Below are 15,860 nucleotides of genomic sequence, written 5' to 3'. Positions count from 1 at the left end.
TGTACAAGGCAAGTCAGGCAGAGAGCTGTGCAGGAGAGAAAACATTGTATATAAAACTAATTGTATATAAAATTAGGGACACGGGTGGCGCTGTGGGTTAAACCACAGAGCCTAGGTTTGCCGATCAGAAGGTCGGTGGTTCGAATCCCCGCAATGGGGTGAGCTCCCGTTGCTCGGTCCCAGCTCCTGCCAACCTAGCAGTTCGAAAGCACGTCAAAGTGCAAATAGATAAATAGGTACCACTCTGGCAGGAAGGTAAACGGCGTTTCCATGCGCTGCTCTGGTTCACCAGAAGCGGCTTAGTCATGCTGGCCACATGACCCAGAAGCTGTACGCCGGCTTCCTCGGCCAATAAAGCGAGATGAGCGCCGCAACCCCAGAGTCAGCTATGACTGGACCTAATGGTCAGGGGTCCCTTTACCTTTTCCTATATAAAATTAATTGTAGAGTCCCTCAATTAAAGGGGGCAGAAGAACTGTGAGCAAGTTCAGCTCTCTGAGAACAAGAGACCACCAGGAGTTCTGAAGACTCCTGGGACCAGAGGCAGAGATATAGCTGACTCTTAGTTTGGGTGGTATAATAAACAGATGATTTCACCCTGATATAACTAGTTCTGAATAATACAGGACTTCAGCATGGCCCTATGCTAACATGCAATGAGTGAAAGGGAGAGTTGCTTCTAATTTGTGTACTGTAACTTGCAACACCTAATGCCTGCATTTCTTCCTGTTCTTGGCTGTGTAATGTTGAATCGAGATTTATTTGTTTTCCTTTTAGGTTTGAAGGAAGATTTCCAGATGGACGTTTTTAAAATATTGGCAGCCATTCTGCACTTAGGCAATGTGCAAATAGCTCCTGTTGGTGATGAAAGATCTTCTGTTAGTGTAAGAATTGCCAGCAAAATATTTTGGGATTTATTTTCCCTTGGTGAACAATGGAAGAAGCCCTTGCCATGTTTTCCCATTTAGCTAGGGCACACGCGTAATCATGCTGCACTTTAGTCTTGCTGCTCATTTCCTTCTTTGAGGATGCAACCCTCAAAGCCAATCGAGTTACAGTGGTGCCCCGCAAGATGAATGCCTCGCAAGACGGAAAACTCGCTAGACGAAAGAGTTTTCCGTTTTGGAGGTGCTTCGCAAAACGAATCTCCTATGGGCTTGCTTCGCAAGACGAAAATGTCTTGCGAGTTCCTGCGGGGTTTTTCCCCTCCCCCCCTTTTTCTGAGCCGCTAAGCCGCTTATCCGCTAAGCCGATAAGCCGATAAGCCGCTAAAAGCCGCTAATACCGCTAATCCGCTAATCCGTCAATGGGCTTGCTTCGCAAGACGAAAAAACCGCTAGACGAAGAGACTCACAGAACGGATTCTTTTCGTCTTGCGAGGCACCACTGTACCATATTTTTCGCTCTATAGGACGCACCAGATGATAGTTGGGGGGGAGGAAATAAGGGGGGGAAATTTCTGAATCCCAGAAGCCAGAACAGCAAGAGGGATCTGGCTTCTGGGATAGCCTCTTGCTGTTCTGGCTTCTGGGATAGCCGCTGGGATAGCTGGTCTAGCTTTGCGCGAAGCCTCCGCAGGGCACGGGGAGCCTTCATCCCCGTGCCCTGCGGAGGCTTCTGGGACAGCCCGCGAAGCCTCCGGAGGGCAGCGGGATGAAGGCACCCCGCTGCCCTGCGGAGGCTTTGCGCCGCTAACCCCGAGGCTAGAACAGCGATACGGAACGCTGCGCAGCGCTCCGTCTCGCTGTTCTGGCTTCTGGGGCAGCCTCCGCAGGGCAGTGGGGTGCCTTCATCCCGCTGCCCTGCGGAAGCTTTGCACAGCTAAGCCAGAAGCTAGAATAGTGAGACGGAGCGCTGTGCAGCGCTCCCTCTCCCTGTTCTGGCTTCTGGCTTAGCCGTGCAGCCTGCATTCGCTCCATAAGACACACACACATTCTCCCTTACTTTTTAGAAGGGAAAAAGTGCGTCATAGAGCGAGAAATACGGTACTATTTACTAAATGCATTTGTATCTTGCCCTTTCTCCAAGAAGTACTTTAGTTTCGCCAACTCCGGAGCCGAGGTTTGGGCAGTTTGCTTCATAGCTCAGTTAGGTTTTGGACCTGGGTTCTTCATAGCCAAAGTCAACACTTCAGTGTCCCTTACACCACACTGCTTTGTGTTGTGTAGTGCATTGGCTTTCCTGCTTTGCCATACAAGAAGGCACTGCGCTTTCAGTTCTGTGCTGCAAGCCTTGTATTAAAGTTCTTCTTGTTCATGCATCCTCTGTGTGCCCTCCTTTTCATGATCCTTTTCAGTTTCTCAGTGGGGAGCAAATTGCCCCCTTAAAGATGCTTTCAGGTCGAGCCTTGCATGCTACGGGGATGAGTTCTGGCACTGGAAATAGCATATGGGACTGAATGATTTCCAGGTTTCAAATCTAGTAAACCCTGGGATCTCTTGACATTGAAGTGGATTGCGAAATGGGTCTCTTCTTGGGTTCTGCTCCTGCTTCTGTCAGGAACTGAAACAAATAATGCAGTTTTAAATCTGGTCTTTTAAAATATGTGTTGGAATGTCTTGATACAGATGCGGGGAAATTTGTAGCTACCTTATGTTGCTGGCAAATGTAAAATTTCATGTGAATGAGGAAACTTTAGGTTCCCCACCTGCCTACATTGATGGCAGTGTGTCACAAAGAATGCAGAGATGATACATACTCTTGTCAAATTCCCGTACCACCTTTGTAGTGTTTATTTTTAAATAAATTTTATTTTTGCATTTTCTATTTTACATAAACGGATGAATTAAAAACATAAACATATAATCCCTTCTGACTTCCCTTCACCCCCCATTGTGGATATTAATGTAATGATTTCCCCCTCTGCATCTCTATAATAACTCTATATTTATAAAATCTTTGTCAATCCATAGTTCAAATTTGAACTACAAATTTCCTGTCAATCCTAGCAATGTATGTAGTTGTTTACAATAGCTTTTCAAATAAATTGTAAACTTTCCCCATTTTTTATTAAAGACCTCCTCTTCCTAGTTTCTAATACTTCCTGTAAACCACCTTTGTAATGTTTAGTTTAATTTATTACATATGCTGATAACATTGTAATGTGCACTTCTCTAACCATGTCTATGGGTGTGTTATCTTAAAGGTAAAGGTAAAGGTACCCCTGCTCGTACGGGCCAGTCGTGTCCGACTCTAGGGTTGTGCACCCATCTCACTTAAGAGGCCGGGGGCCAGCGCTGTCCGGAGACACTTCCGGGTCATGTGGCCAGCGTGACGAAGCTGCTCTGGCGAGCCAGCACCAGCGCAGCACACGGAAACGCCGTTTACCTTCCCGCTATAAAGCGGTACCTATTTATCTACTTGCACTTAAGAGTGCTTTCGAATTGCTAGGTGGGCAGGAGCTGGGACCGAACGACGGGAGCTCACCCCGCCGCGGGGATTCGAACCGCCAACCATACGATCGGCAAGTCCTAGGCACTGAGGTTTTACCCACAGCTCCACCCGCGTCCCGGGGTGTGTGTTATCTTACTCCTCATTAAAATAACACTAGGTTCTGGACTTAATAAAATGTGAGGATTTAGGCCAGGCATAGGCAAACTCCGGCCCTCCAGATGTTTGGGACTACAATTCCCATCATCCCTGCCCACTGGTCCTGTTAGCTAGGGATGATGGGAATTGTAGTCCCAAACATCTGGAGGGCCGGAGTTTGCCTATGCCCGATTTAGGCAATGGAGGCTGGTCCATTAGGGCAAATGGGGCCCTGACCCACTAACCTTAGCCAATCCCCAGCTGCCTGTTTTCTTACCTTCAACCAGCCCAGGGTGTGGCACTGCTTGTCCACTTCTTCCGCCTTACTCTCAGTGTTGCCTTTATAGTATTTAGCAAGGAGGAGGATGGGGACCATACTAGAATTACAGTGGTGCCCCGCAAGACGAATGCCTCGCAAGACGGAAAACCCGCTAGACGAAAGGGTTTTCCGTTTTTGAGTTGCTTCGCAGGACGAATTTCCCTATGGGCTTGCTTCGCAAGACGAAAATGTCTTGCGAGTCTTGAGATTTTTTTTCCGCTTTCCCCCCCCTTTATCTAAGCCGCTAAGCCTTTAATAGCCTTTTAGCAGCTAATCTGCTAAGCCGATAAGCCTTTAATAGCTGCTAAACCACTAATAGCGCTAATCCGTTAAGCCGCTAATAGGGTTGCTTCGCAAGACGAAAAAACCGCTAGACGAAGACACTCGCGGAACGGATTAATTTCGTCTTGCGAGGCACCACTGTAGATGACTCTTCCTGTTATTGGCTCTGGCTCCACCTAGTGTTGGCCTCCGTGTCTTCTGCCCTACCAGATCTCATTAGGCACCAGCAACCACTGGGTTTAGATATCTGATGTGGAAATTTCATTGCTTGCCTGTCCTCCTCCTCACCCCCCCTTAGCTTGGATGTTGTCATATGACTATTATTAAAGTATGCAACATTCTGAAGCATGACTGCCTTATTATTGAAGCCCTGGTTGTTGATTAATGATTTCTTTCTTCTTCTTCAAAGCTGGATGACAAACATCTCCACATATTCTGTGACCTACTGGATTTAGAAAGCGACAAAGTGGCACGGTGGCTGTGCCACAGAAAAATTGTCACCACCTCTGAAACTGTAGTGAAACCCATGACAAAACTCCAAGCCCTTAATGCCCGTGATGCTTTGGCAAAAAAGATTTATGCCCACCTTTTTGATTTCATCGTGGAACGAATTAACAAGGCACTGGAGTTTTCTGGCAAACAGCACACTTTTATTGGTGTTTTGGACATCTATGGGTAAGATGTTTATTTCTGAGAGAGAGCGAAAACTGCACGTTTATTTAATACAGTGGTACCTTGGGTTAAGTACTTAATTCGTTCCGGAGGCCGTTCTTAACCTGAAACTGTTCTTAACCTGAAGCACCACTTTAGCTAATGGGGCCTCCTGCTGCTGCCGCACTGCCAGAGCATGATTTCTGTTCTCACCCTGAAGCAAAGTTCTTAACCTGAAGCACTATTTCTGAGTTAGCGGAGTCTGTAACCTGAAGCGTATGTAACCTGAAACGTATGTAACCCGAGGTACCACTGTACTCTGTCTTATTTCAGCAAATGATTGGAAACAATCTCTTGTAGAATGGAGGAATGAGATGCTAGAATACTTTGCTGGGAGGACTTATTGATAACTGAAGTTCTTTAGGCAGTATATAATTAAAATAGGCAATGGTGCACGATTTGCTAGCAAAAGTTCAGAAAAGTTTCTCCCGTAGTTCTCCAATGCTCAAACTGCCACCTGAATCTGCTGGCATGGAAGCAGCAGATATTAGTCCCTCACAGGCCAAGGCTTCATCAAATAAAGATTAATAATTACATTTCCAACCATTTATTTCAGATTTGAAACTTTTGATATCAACAGCTTTGAACAGTTTTGCATCAATTATGCCAACGAAAAGCTGCAGCAGCAATTTAACCTGGTATGATATATCTTATGGATATTAGTAATTGGAATTCTTAAAAAACAACCTGTTTACTTTGTGAGTAACTTCTAGGAACTTGAAAATTTTGAAATTCTATTTCAGTCATGTGTTATCTTCTTATATCTAACATGCAACATCTCAAATAAACATGTAGCATGTTTTCTGTTTCTGAACAGCTGTCATTATAGCGCAAGGTGGCCCAGCATGGTGCTCTTGAACTAATAGGCAGTTTCTACCTAAATAATCTCAGTGCATCTTTTCTAAGGGTTATTGTCTACAAGAAAGAAACTTCCAACCAGTATGCGCTAGATTGGCTCATGCTGCCATGGCAATTGATTTCTTATTTGCATACTGTATTAGCCTTATGAAGTTTTTTTTTCCCATTTGTTTTACTTCTAAAAAAACTCTGTCTTTCTTGAAGATAGCTTGGGAGCTCCTTCAACACAGGTATTATATGTTGTCAATAGCCAATGCCTGATAACAACCTGTCTGCAGAGTTCTGCACCAGCTTCAGCTTCTGAACCAAACATGTTACATAGAGTCCATCCTCAAGTTTGCCTTTGCTGCCCTGATTTTGTTGTGACTGTATCTGACAATGTCATTATTAGCATGTCTTTAAACTTGAACAAGAAGAATACATGAAAGAAAATATCCCATGGACGCTCATTGACTTTTATGACAACCAACCAGTCATTGATCTTATTGAAGCTAAAATGGGCATTTTAGAGCTTCTGGATGAAGAGTGCCTGGTAAGTTTTTATTGTGTTTCTATTTTGCTGTTCTCAGTATAGTTGCTGTAGACCTACATCTTTGCTTTATTTTCTTCTTTTCTCCTCTTTACGCAACATTTATGCAGCCATGTCGGCAAGACGTCTCATTAATGTAAGAAAGAGCTCAAATATTTCTTTTTAATAAGTCTCTTTATACTTGTGCTGGCATACTCTCAAGTAAAAGGCATACCCTCCAACATTTCTCTGATGAAAATGTTGTTGTTGTTGTTTAGTCGTTTAGTCGTGTCCGACTCTTCGTGACCCCATGGACCAGAAATAGGGATGTCCTATTCCATCCTCCTCATCATCATAATTTTATTATTTATACTCTGCCTGGGTTGCCCTAGCCACTCTGGGTGGCTTCCAACATATATAAAAACATAATTAAACATTTAAAAAAACTTCCCTATACAGTCGTACCTTTGAAGTTGAACGGAATCCGTTCTGGAAGTCCATTCAACTTCCAAAATGTTCGAAAACCAAAGCGTGGCTTCTGATTGGCTGCAGTAAGCTCCTGCAGCCAATCGGAAGCCGTGGAAGCACAATCGGATGTTCGGCTTCCAAAAATAGTTTGCAAACTGGAACAGTCACAGAACATCTGCGATGTTCGGGAGCCAAAACGTTCAGGAACTAAGCTGTTTGACTTCCAAGGTACGGCTGTACAGTACTGCCTTCAGATGTCTTATAAAGGTTGTATAGTTACTTATCTCCCTGGCTCAGGGATCGCATAACTCCATACCTTCCAACAATTCTCTGATGAAAATATAGATGTCCTAAGGAAAAGCAGGACATTCAGGGATCAAATTAGAAACCAGGATGGCTTCTGTAAATCCAGGACTGTCCTTGGAAAATAGGGACACTTAGGGTCTGTATAAGGTACTATACACAGGCTAGCCTATAGGCCATGTCAGGGCCAGAAGTTTGGAAGTGAATTGAGAAAGTAGCAGGCAATTCAGGAAGTGTGCAGGGGTGGGCAATCTCAGGGTTCAGTCTGTGCCTGAGGTTGCTTACACTGAGAAGCCAAGCCAACGGTCACAGGTTTTGTAGGACAATGTGAAATCCTGTGACCCCTGCTGACCTGATAAGCTGACCATCTGCAGCAATGGAGCTTAGCTCCTTCCTCTGGGAAGCTACCGCAGTAGTTCAGAAAGTAAGATGCTTGGGTGCTGCTACTGGGGCACCCAGCTTGAAACCACTTTTGCCTTGCAAAACAGCAGCCCCGTTAATTGAATAATTGGCTAAAGTTATTTTGCACATCGCGTTTCACTTTTTTTTGCAGTTACCTCAAGGAACTGATGAAAATTGGCTCCTTAAGTTATATAACAATTTTGCAAACAAGAATCCACTCTTTGAAGAGCCAAGAATGTCAAACTCTTCTTTTATAATCCAGCACTTTGCTGATAAGGTAAGGCATTCCTCTTGGCAAGGTGTTGCAACCTTCCCATATCTGGATATAATGTTTAGAGTGTAAAATATCCTCTATAATCTAATGAATGTGTTTGCCTATATAGTATTAAGTATACAGCAAACATTCTGGAAAATGAAGCTGTTTGCTTCAGTTACCTCCTGATTTACAAAGACAAAACAATTGGCAATATGAATTATAGATGTAAATGTGGATGCAGTGCTCCCCAGCCTGTAACCATGTTTAAGATAACAGGAATGGGTTATTGTAGGATTGTGTTCTGCCTCCCTCCTCCCTGATGATGATACAGATGAAAATATATCTTGCTATTTTGCTTTGTGTATAGCTGGCTCAAAAACAGTTTAGTATTGATTTCATCTATGTAATGTCTACTGTAAGTAGTATGTAAGTAGGTTTGAATTCACTTCCCTTTACTGTAAACTGGTGTGTGAACTTCAGATGAAGGATAGTATAATAAAATAAAATGAAATAAAATAAAAAACAAAACAGTATTCATGGTGGGTGAATGCGCTGCTATGTTAGGAACTTGGAATTGCTGGATCTGGCAATATTGCAACTTTCGTGGATGAAAATGGTTGGCAGTCAGAGCTAAGGCCTTTGTGTTATAGCTTAGGCAACTTCCTAAGTCTTATTTTCTGTTAATGAAGCTATGGATGTGGATGTGGCCTTTTATCAGCTTGGGTTTCTATAGCTTTACATGTTTCTTAGCAATTGTTGATTTCACCTTTCTCACGCAGGTGGAGTATAAAAGTGATGGATTTTTGGAAAAAAATAGAGACACGGTATATGAAGTATTAATTGAAATCCTACGAAGCAGCAAGGTTTGTAAATAACCTGTTCTATTCCTTCCTACTAATGAAACTGGTACATCTGCTGTCATATAGTATTTAAAAAGATGCTCTCATCTATTATTACATTCTTGAAATAGATAAAATGGCAGCCTAGATGCAAGTTCTTGTTTCTGTTTAGATATTCTTTCTAAACATGTTTTCTATTTATAGTCACCTTTCCTATTAGTAACAAATGAATATATGTAATAACCATCGCATGCAACTGTTGTTTCTCTTTAGTTTCGACTATGTGCAAACTTTTTCCAAGACAGTCCAGTACCTGTCTCCCCATTCAGCTCGGTGATCAAAGTTAAGTCTGCAAAAACAGTGATCAAGCCACCTAATAAGCAGTTCCGTACAACAGTTGGCAATAAGGTATTTTTAGATTCCTCTTAATGAATGATGAGCTATTAGGGCATTTATACAGGCGGCAACCCTTTTGCGTGGGGGTTCTGTTCCTGGCCTCTGTATGCGTTGGCAGAGCGCGCATGAGCCCACTCTGTCCCATTACGCCCCCGTTTCCCCAGCCCCCCTGTTCTGCTCTCTTCGAGGTCTCCAAAAGGTGGTTGCAAATCCAGTGGCGGAGGAAGCCGCTCAGGCGCCTGGGGCGGTGCACCACCGGGCCTCCAGAGTCTGCCTGTCTCCTCCCACTCAGCCGCCCTACAGCTGGGGGGGGAGGCAGCGGGCGAACCATTTGGGCAGCGCGGAGCCTGCACGCGCCCAAGCCACCACGTCTCCCCCAGGAGAGACGCGTGGCTTGGGTGAGCTGCAGGCTCTGCGGTGAGTGCCACCCAGCATTTTGTCACCCCCCCTCAGTGGTGACACCCAGTGTGGTCCACACCAACCACACACCCCTTCCTCTGCCCCTGTGCACATCAGTGGGACAGGCCTGTATTCCATCTTTCTTTCAAGAAGCTGAAGGCAGTATACATGGCACTGGGACAGGCTTAAGCAAGAGGGAGAGATCAAGGGGATGATAGAGAGAATACAAAAATGCCCCCCCCCACACCTTTTCAATCAAGTTTACCAACTCTTTCCTAGTTTGTAAATATTCAGTGGAGTTTTGTGATCTATATTTTTGTCTGTCTGAAAGCCCCTTCTCAAGTTAGTATTGCATTGTTGTTTCGTTCTGAAGGTTAAAGCAGTCAATGTTTTAATATTTTCTAGTTTCGTACTTCCTTATATTTACTAATGGAGACACTTAATGCAACCACACCTCACTATGTGCGATGCATCAAGCCAAATGATCAGAAGCTAGCGTTTGAGTGAGTATATTTATTCAATTGAAATATACTCTTTGCTTTAACGGAGATGTGTTTCAGTATTACACTGAAGATGGATAGTGTTCTGCATGCCAGTTGTTTATTAGGCAAAATCCCCCCCTTTTTAATTGTCGCTTTTAAAGTGGTATGGGTAGGAAATCTACTTTCCATAAAATTTCATAACTTAACATAAGTTATTTTTCATAACTTACCCCTTGCTGGAATGGGGCTTTAAAAAAATAATTACTACCAAAATAAAAATAAAAATTATTACATAGAAACTTCACTTTGCCTGTTAAAATAACCCACCATGATATATAGGCTATAGAATTAAAGGACTTAATCATTCATAAAAATGGCAGAAAATAACTGTTTTGTTTGACTCCCATAGGTTCGATTCTAAAAGAGTGGTTCAGCAATTGCGAGCTTGTGGTGTTTTAGAAACAATTCGGATTAGTGCTCAAAGTTACCCATCTAGGTATGTAACAATCGCTGCGGGTTTCAATGATTTTGATTTATATCAATTTAATTCACTAGTCCACCTGCTATTTTTATTTTATAGGTGGACTTACATTGAGTTTTACAGCCGTTACAGGATTCTCATGTCCCAGCATGAACTCTCTCTTACTGACAAGAAACAAATTTGCAAGATTGTTTTGCAGCGGCTCATTCAGGTCAGAGATTTTGTAACAATCCAAGGTGACAGGCTTCCATTCTTATTTAATCACCCAGAATTCATTTGTCATCTGTAAATGAAAATACATTCTTGGTCTCAATATTGTACTGTTCCTTCATGATGACTAGAATTAAACATTTGTATCATGTTGCAATAGATTTGAAATACGTTTAACAAAGCCTTTTTTTGTTTCTCCCAGGATCCAACCCAATACCAGTTTGGCAGAACAAAAATTTTCTTCAGAGCAGGGCAGGTTGCTTATCTGGAAAAATTACGGTCAGATAAGTTGAGGCAAGCATGTATTGTGATTCAGAAGAATGCCCGAGGTTGGCTGCAGCGGAAGAAATTCCTCCATATCAGACAAGCAGCAGTTATAATACAGCAGTACTTCCGAGGACAACGGACTGTACGGTAATTTCAGGGACTAACCTAGTCAGGGGTTTGTTTAATTTTTTTTTCTGAAGAATGTAAATATGTGGAAGGACTGGGATAATGCCTGGGATTCATGTGCATCTATTTGTAGGAGAAGTTCTCATTTTCATATCTACAGATATGAAATCTAACAGAATGCTTCTAGAAGAGGTTTCAGATGCATTCAGCTAGCTCCAAAAGGGTGCCTTAGCATCTTCTACATGGGAAGTGGGAACCGCCGTCCTGTTGGTGTGCTGAAGCAATAAGAATAATTTATTATTTATGCCCCGCTCATCTGGCTGGGTTTCCCCAACTACTCTAGGCAGCACCCAGCAGAATATTAATATTAATAATAAAAAAGTGATACAACCTCAAACATTAAAAAAATCCCTAAGCAGGGCTGCCTTCAGATGTCTTCTAAAAGTCAGATAGTTGTTTATATCCTTGACATCTGATGGGAGGGCGTTCCACAGGATGGGCACCACTACTGAGAAGGCCCTCTGCCTGGTTCCATGTAGCTTCACTTCTCGCAGTGAGGGAAACACCAGAAGGCCCTCAGAGCTGGACCTCAGTATCTGGGCTGAACGATGGGGGTGAAGATGTTCCTTCAGGTATACTGGCCCGAGGCCGTTTAGGGCTTTAAAGGTCAGTAGCAACACTTCGAATTGTGCTCAGAAACATACTGGGTCTTTCAGGACTGGTGTTATATGGTCTTGGCGGCCACTCCCAGTCACCAGTCTAGCTGCCAGTGTGGTGTAGTGGTTAAGCGCGGTAGACTCATAATCTAGTGAACCAGGTTTGTGTCTCCGCTCCTCCACATGCAGCTGCTGAGTGACCTTGGGCTAGTCACATTTCTTTGAAGTATCTCAGCCCCACTCACCTCACAGAGTGTTTGTTGTGGGGAGGAAGGGAAAGGAGAATGTTAGCCGCTTTGAGACTCATTTGGGTAGTGATAAAGCGGGATATCAAATCCAAACTACTCCTCCTCCTCCTCCTCCTCCTCCTCCTCCTCTTCTTCTTCTTCTTCTTCTTCTTCTTCTTCTTCTTCTTCTTCTTCCGGATTAGTTGTAGTTTCCAGGTCACCTTCAAAGGTAGCCCCACGTAGAACACATTGCAGTAGTCCAAGCAGGAGATAACTACAGCATGCACCACTCTGGTGAGACAGTCTGTGGGCAGGGAGGGCAGCTGTGGGCAGCTGCGTACCAGATGGAGCTGGTAGACAGCTGCCCTGGACACAGAACTGACCTGCACCTCCATGGACAGCTGTGGGTCCCAATCTTTGAGACAAGCAATGTTTCCTTAGGCCCACATGATCAACTGGTATAGTCATAGGGCCAGTCTGTTTTCCAGACAGTAATCTGGGAGCCAGCCATGCGTTTCATTGCAGAATCTGACCCTCATGGGTAGATCAGGCTCTGCAGTGAAGTTGCTGCTATCCAGTAGCACCTTCATAGTTATGGAGCAGATTGAAGGAGTGCCCATCTTCAGGCCGGAGGGTTGGTCCTGAGGTTCTTTCAAGGGGGTGGAGCCTGGATGAAGCAGTCTGGAGACGGAGGAGTAAATGTCCTCAGTCTGCTCCCAACCTTGTTGCTCACCTGGAGCTATCCATGGTCCTCCTGCCTTGCTGCTTTCCCCATGGTTTCCATCATTGACCCTAATGGTCTGACTCCATATAACACAGCTTCCTCTGTTCCTATGAAATCCTCCTGCAAAAGATTTTTCCTTTGCTACCAGGCTTGAGTTCAAGCCAGAGATAGGTAAAGGTAAAGGGACCCCTGACCATTAGGTCCAGTCGTGACCGACTCTGGGGTTGTGGCGCTCATCTCGCTTTAGTGGCCGAGGGAGCCGGCGTACAGCTTCCGGGTCATGTGGCCAGCATGACTAAGCCGCTTCTGGCGAACCAGAACAGCGCACGGAAACGCCGTTTACCTTCCCACCGCAGCGGTACCTATTTATCTACTTGCACTGGTGTGCTTTCAAACTGCTAGGTTGGCAGGTGCAGGGATCGAGCAACAGGAGCTCACCCTGTCACAGGGATTTGAACCGCCGAGCTTCTGATCGTCAAGTCCTAGGCTCTGTGGTTTAACCCACAGCGCCACCCGCGTCCCTAAGCCAGAGATACAACAGTACAATCTCCTTTTGCAGGTACAGATCAGGATGCAAAAGAGGAATCGGGAACACACTATGTGTGCTTTACAGCCAAAAGTTGTCACCATAGGCTGCAAAGAAAAAGGCCCTCAACTTTTGGCTGCAAAGGAAGATTCAGTAGCACCTTCCAGTGAGTTTCCAGTTCTTTCCAGAAGCTGTGGCTTGAAGGTTTGCCCAATATGGCCTGGCAAGCCTGATTAAGCCCCCAACCTGGATATCCCTCATTTCTGGTCTAGAACCATGAGGGCCAAATGGGCGTAAGTGGGTTGGATTCTGTCCCTGAAGGAGTTTTATCTGGCTCCCAGTGACTCTACCATGCTGTGGTAAAAGGTTTGTCAACAGTTTCAGTCCAAAAAATTATTTTAAAAGTGTTTTCAGGTAGTGAGAAATTGAGATATTCTACACTTTAAAGGAAGATCACCTTTGGGTTTTGCAGTTACATTTGGTGCACTGCCAAACTGGGGATGTGCGTGGTGCTTTTTCAGGCTCGGGGGAAGGTGCCTGTGAAGGTCCAAGATCCTAGGAGGTTCTGGGAGGTTCCTTTGGGAGTTCTTAGCCAACTGCCTCAGGCTTAATGGTCTCCCCATCTTCCACTGTCTTCTCTGAGCCCCAACGCTGCTCCAGCTCCTCATCTGGTGTCCCCACAGCCTCAGTCCCTGTGTCCAGATCACTGCTGAATACAGGGGTCATGACAACTGGTCCCTGAACTGTAGCTCAGTGTTGGCTACACTGATTGACGGTGGCTCTTCAAGATTTTAGAAAGGAGATATCGGGCATTGAACCTGCAACCTTCTGTGTGCTCTTACCACTGTGTAGCTCTTACCACCAAGCGATGACACAAATACTAAGGGTAATTTAATTTCTCTTCAGACAAGCTATAACTGCAAGAGCCTTGAAAGAAGCATGGGCAGCTATCATTATCCAGAAGTACTGCCGGGGATATCTAGTACGTAGGCTTTGCCATCTTATCCGTGTGGCTGTTTTGACAATCCAAGCTTTTACTCGAGGCTTTCTGGCAAGGAGGAAATACAGAAAGGTACAAATAATTCACCAAATAATCTGTATATTAGTTTCCTGTTCAGTGAAGAAATAAATATCTACGTCTGATAGGGCTGCTTCTTTTATAACATGTATATTTCTTGAAATATTGGTGCAGAATTGCAATATGACGTCTGTCCTCAGCTTCACCGCCGTGAATTCTCAGTACGTTTATGTGTTGGTCGGAGAAACTCCACCACTAGTACCCAAATGAACATGCTATACCGTGATGGCTAAGAGCGTTAGCTGTGAACCAGGAAGTCCCCAGTTCAGATTGCACCTCCCATAGGAAACAGTGGTCTCCCCAACTCAGCCTCCCAGTTAGCATATGGGAATTATAGTAAATAATAGTAATATTGACCTACATTCTAATTATAGAGCTTTTGTAAGAATGATTGAGATAATGTATGTCGAAGCACTTTGAACCCCGTGGAACCCTGTATAGCAGCGCTATAATTATTATGCACAGCCTTCTTTATGGGGTATGTGTGTGTGAACAAACTAGTGAGCCAGAGTTCTTCTACAGTGACACATGGTCTGTGCTTTTGCACCACTATGTGCCATGTGAGAAGCAGGTGAGGAAGTAGCACTGAGGAATTCTAAGCTGCATTTGGCCAGTAGGGTTGTGGCATCTTCGTTGTTCACCGTACAGTGACTGCTTAAAGATTTCTGCCTGAGTACATTCTGGTTATACAGTGGTACCGTGGTAGTCGAATGCCTTAGTTGTCTAACAAATTGGCTCCCGAACATCACAAACCTGGAAGTGAGTGTTCTGGTTTGCAAACGTTTTTTGAAAGCCGAACATCCGATGTGGCTTCCGAAGCTCCTGCAGCCAATCGGAAGCCACGCCTTGGTTTTCAAACCGTTTCGGGAGTTCAACGGACTCCCGGAATGGATTAAATTTGAGAACCAAGGTACGACTGTATCTTCTTGACTATACTTTGCTGAATTCTTCAGTGCATATTTGTCAAGTGATAAGAAATTCCCTGAGCAATTGTTAAACTACTAGCTGTTCCCTCTAATTTCTTATAAAGATGGTTGAAGAACAGAAGGCTTTGGTCCTCCAAAAATATGCTCGAGCCTGGCTTGCTAGACGCAGATTCCAGAGCATTCGCCGTTTTGTATTGAACATCCAACTTTCATACAGGGTACAGCGGCTGCAGAAAAAACTAGAAGACCAGGTAATTAAAAGTGTTTATTAATTCTTTGTATTAATTTTATGTGCATTTTAGTCAAATAAAAAGTTTCATTACCTAAACTAATTGATGATTGATCCTGTGGGCAGGATATTTCATTCTTTTAATTTGGCCACCCCTATCCATTGTGACCAACTTCTAATGCTCTGTTCTGGGAGCCCCCTGCCATCGGAGGTTAGGCAGGGGGCAATGGGGGGTGCGCAAGGCCTTTTAGGTGATAGTTCCCTGCCCTACAAAGATTCATATCTTCTGCCAATAATATTGCCATCTTAGTGTCTAATGAAAAGAGCTTTATTTGCCAGACCATTTGATTGCTGGTGTCTTGTTGTTGTTGTTGTTTTGTTTTGCTGCTTCTTTCTGTGTTAAGGACATTCCTGTCATTTTTTGGAGGGGTAAATCTTTTGGATTTCAATTTTGAACGGGGCTTGTTTATTTTACCAGTGGTAAATCAAAGCAACTACTCTAGGGCTGTATTCAATGTTGTCTGCCCTCTAGCATAAGAGCTGTCGTGCTCGAAGATTGCAGAGTTTAAAGGCTGAACAGCAAAGGAATCCCTTGTTTTCCATTGCACATTAATTTCTGCCAGCACAACAAGTATACCGCTAAGTGACTTAGACTTAGC

General features: G+C 44.2%; 1 protein-coding gene across 4 annotated transcripts in view; it reads left to right on the top strand.

Moving 5' to 3' along the window:
* The window catches only part of MYO5C (myosin VC), a 52,354-nt gene that overhangs the window by 11,796 nt on the left and 24,698 nt on the right, over positions 1-15,860 (top strand). For all 4 annotated transcript variants that reach the window (XM_080980237.1, XM_080980236.1, XM_080980238.1 and 1 more), the window contains 13 exons: positions 778-884; positions 4,539-4,804; positions 5,397-5,478; positions 6,090-6,230; positions 7,531-7,656; positions 8,415-8,498; positions 8,748-8,882; positions 9,675-9,772; positions 10,161-10,247; positions 10,332-10,443; positions 10,645-10,856; positions 13,875-14,040; positions 15,077-15,223. In XM_080980237.1, coding sequence (XP_080836363.1) covers positions 778-884; positions 4,539-4,804; positions 5,397-5,478; positions 6,090-6,230; positions 7,531-7,656; positions 8,415-8,498; positions 8,748-8,882; positions 9,675-9,772; positions 10,161-10,247; positions 10,332-10,443; positions 10,645-10,856; positions 13,875-14,040; positions 15,077-15,223 — 1,763 coding nt within the window. The remainder of the gene's footprint in view (positions 1-777; positions 885-4,538; positions 4,805-5,396; positions 5,479-6,089; positions 6,231-7,530; positions 7,657-8,414; positions 8,499-8,747; positions 8,883-9,674; positions 9,773-10,160; positions 10,248-10,331; positions 10,444-10,644; positions 10,857-13,874; positions 14,041-15,076; positions 15,224-15,860) is intronic.

The sequence above is a fragment of the Podarcis pityusensis genome (genome assembly GCF_964106645.2).
Source record: "Podarcis pityusensis genome assembly, chromosome: 14".
In the NCBI taxonomy this organism is placed as follows: domain Eukaryota; kingdom Metazoa; phylum Chordata; class Lepidosauria; order Squamata; family Lacertidae; genus Podarcis; species Podarcis pityusensis.
This window is presented reverse-complemented; position numbering and strand designations above follow the sequence as displayed.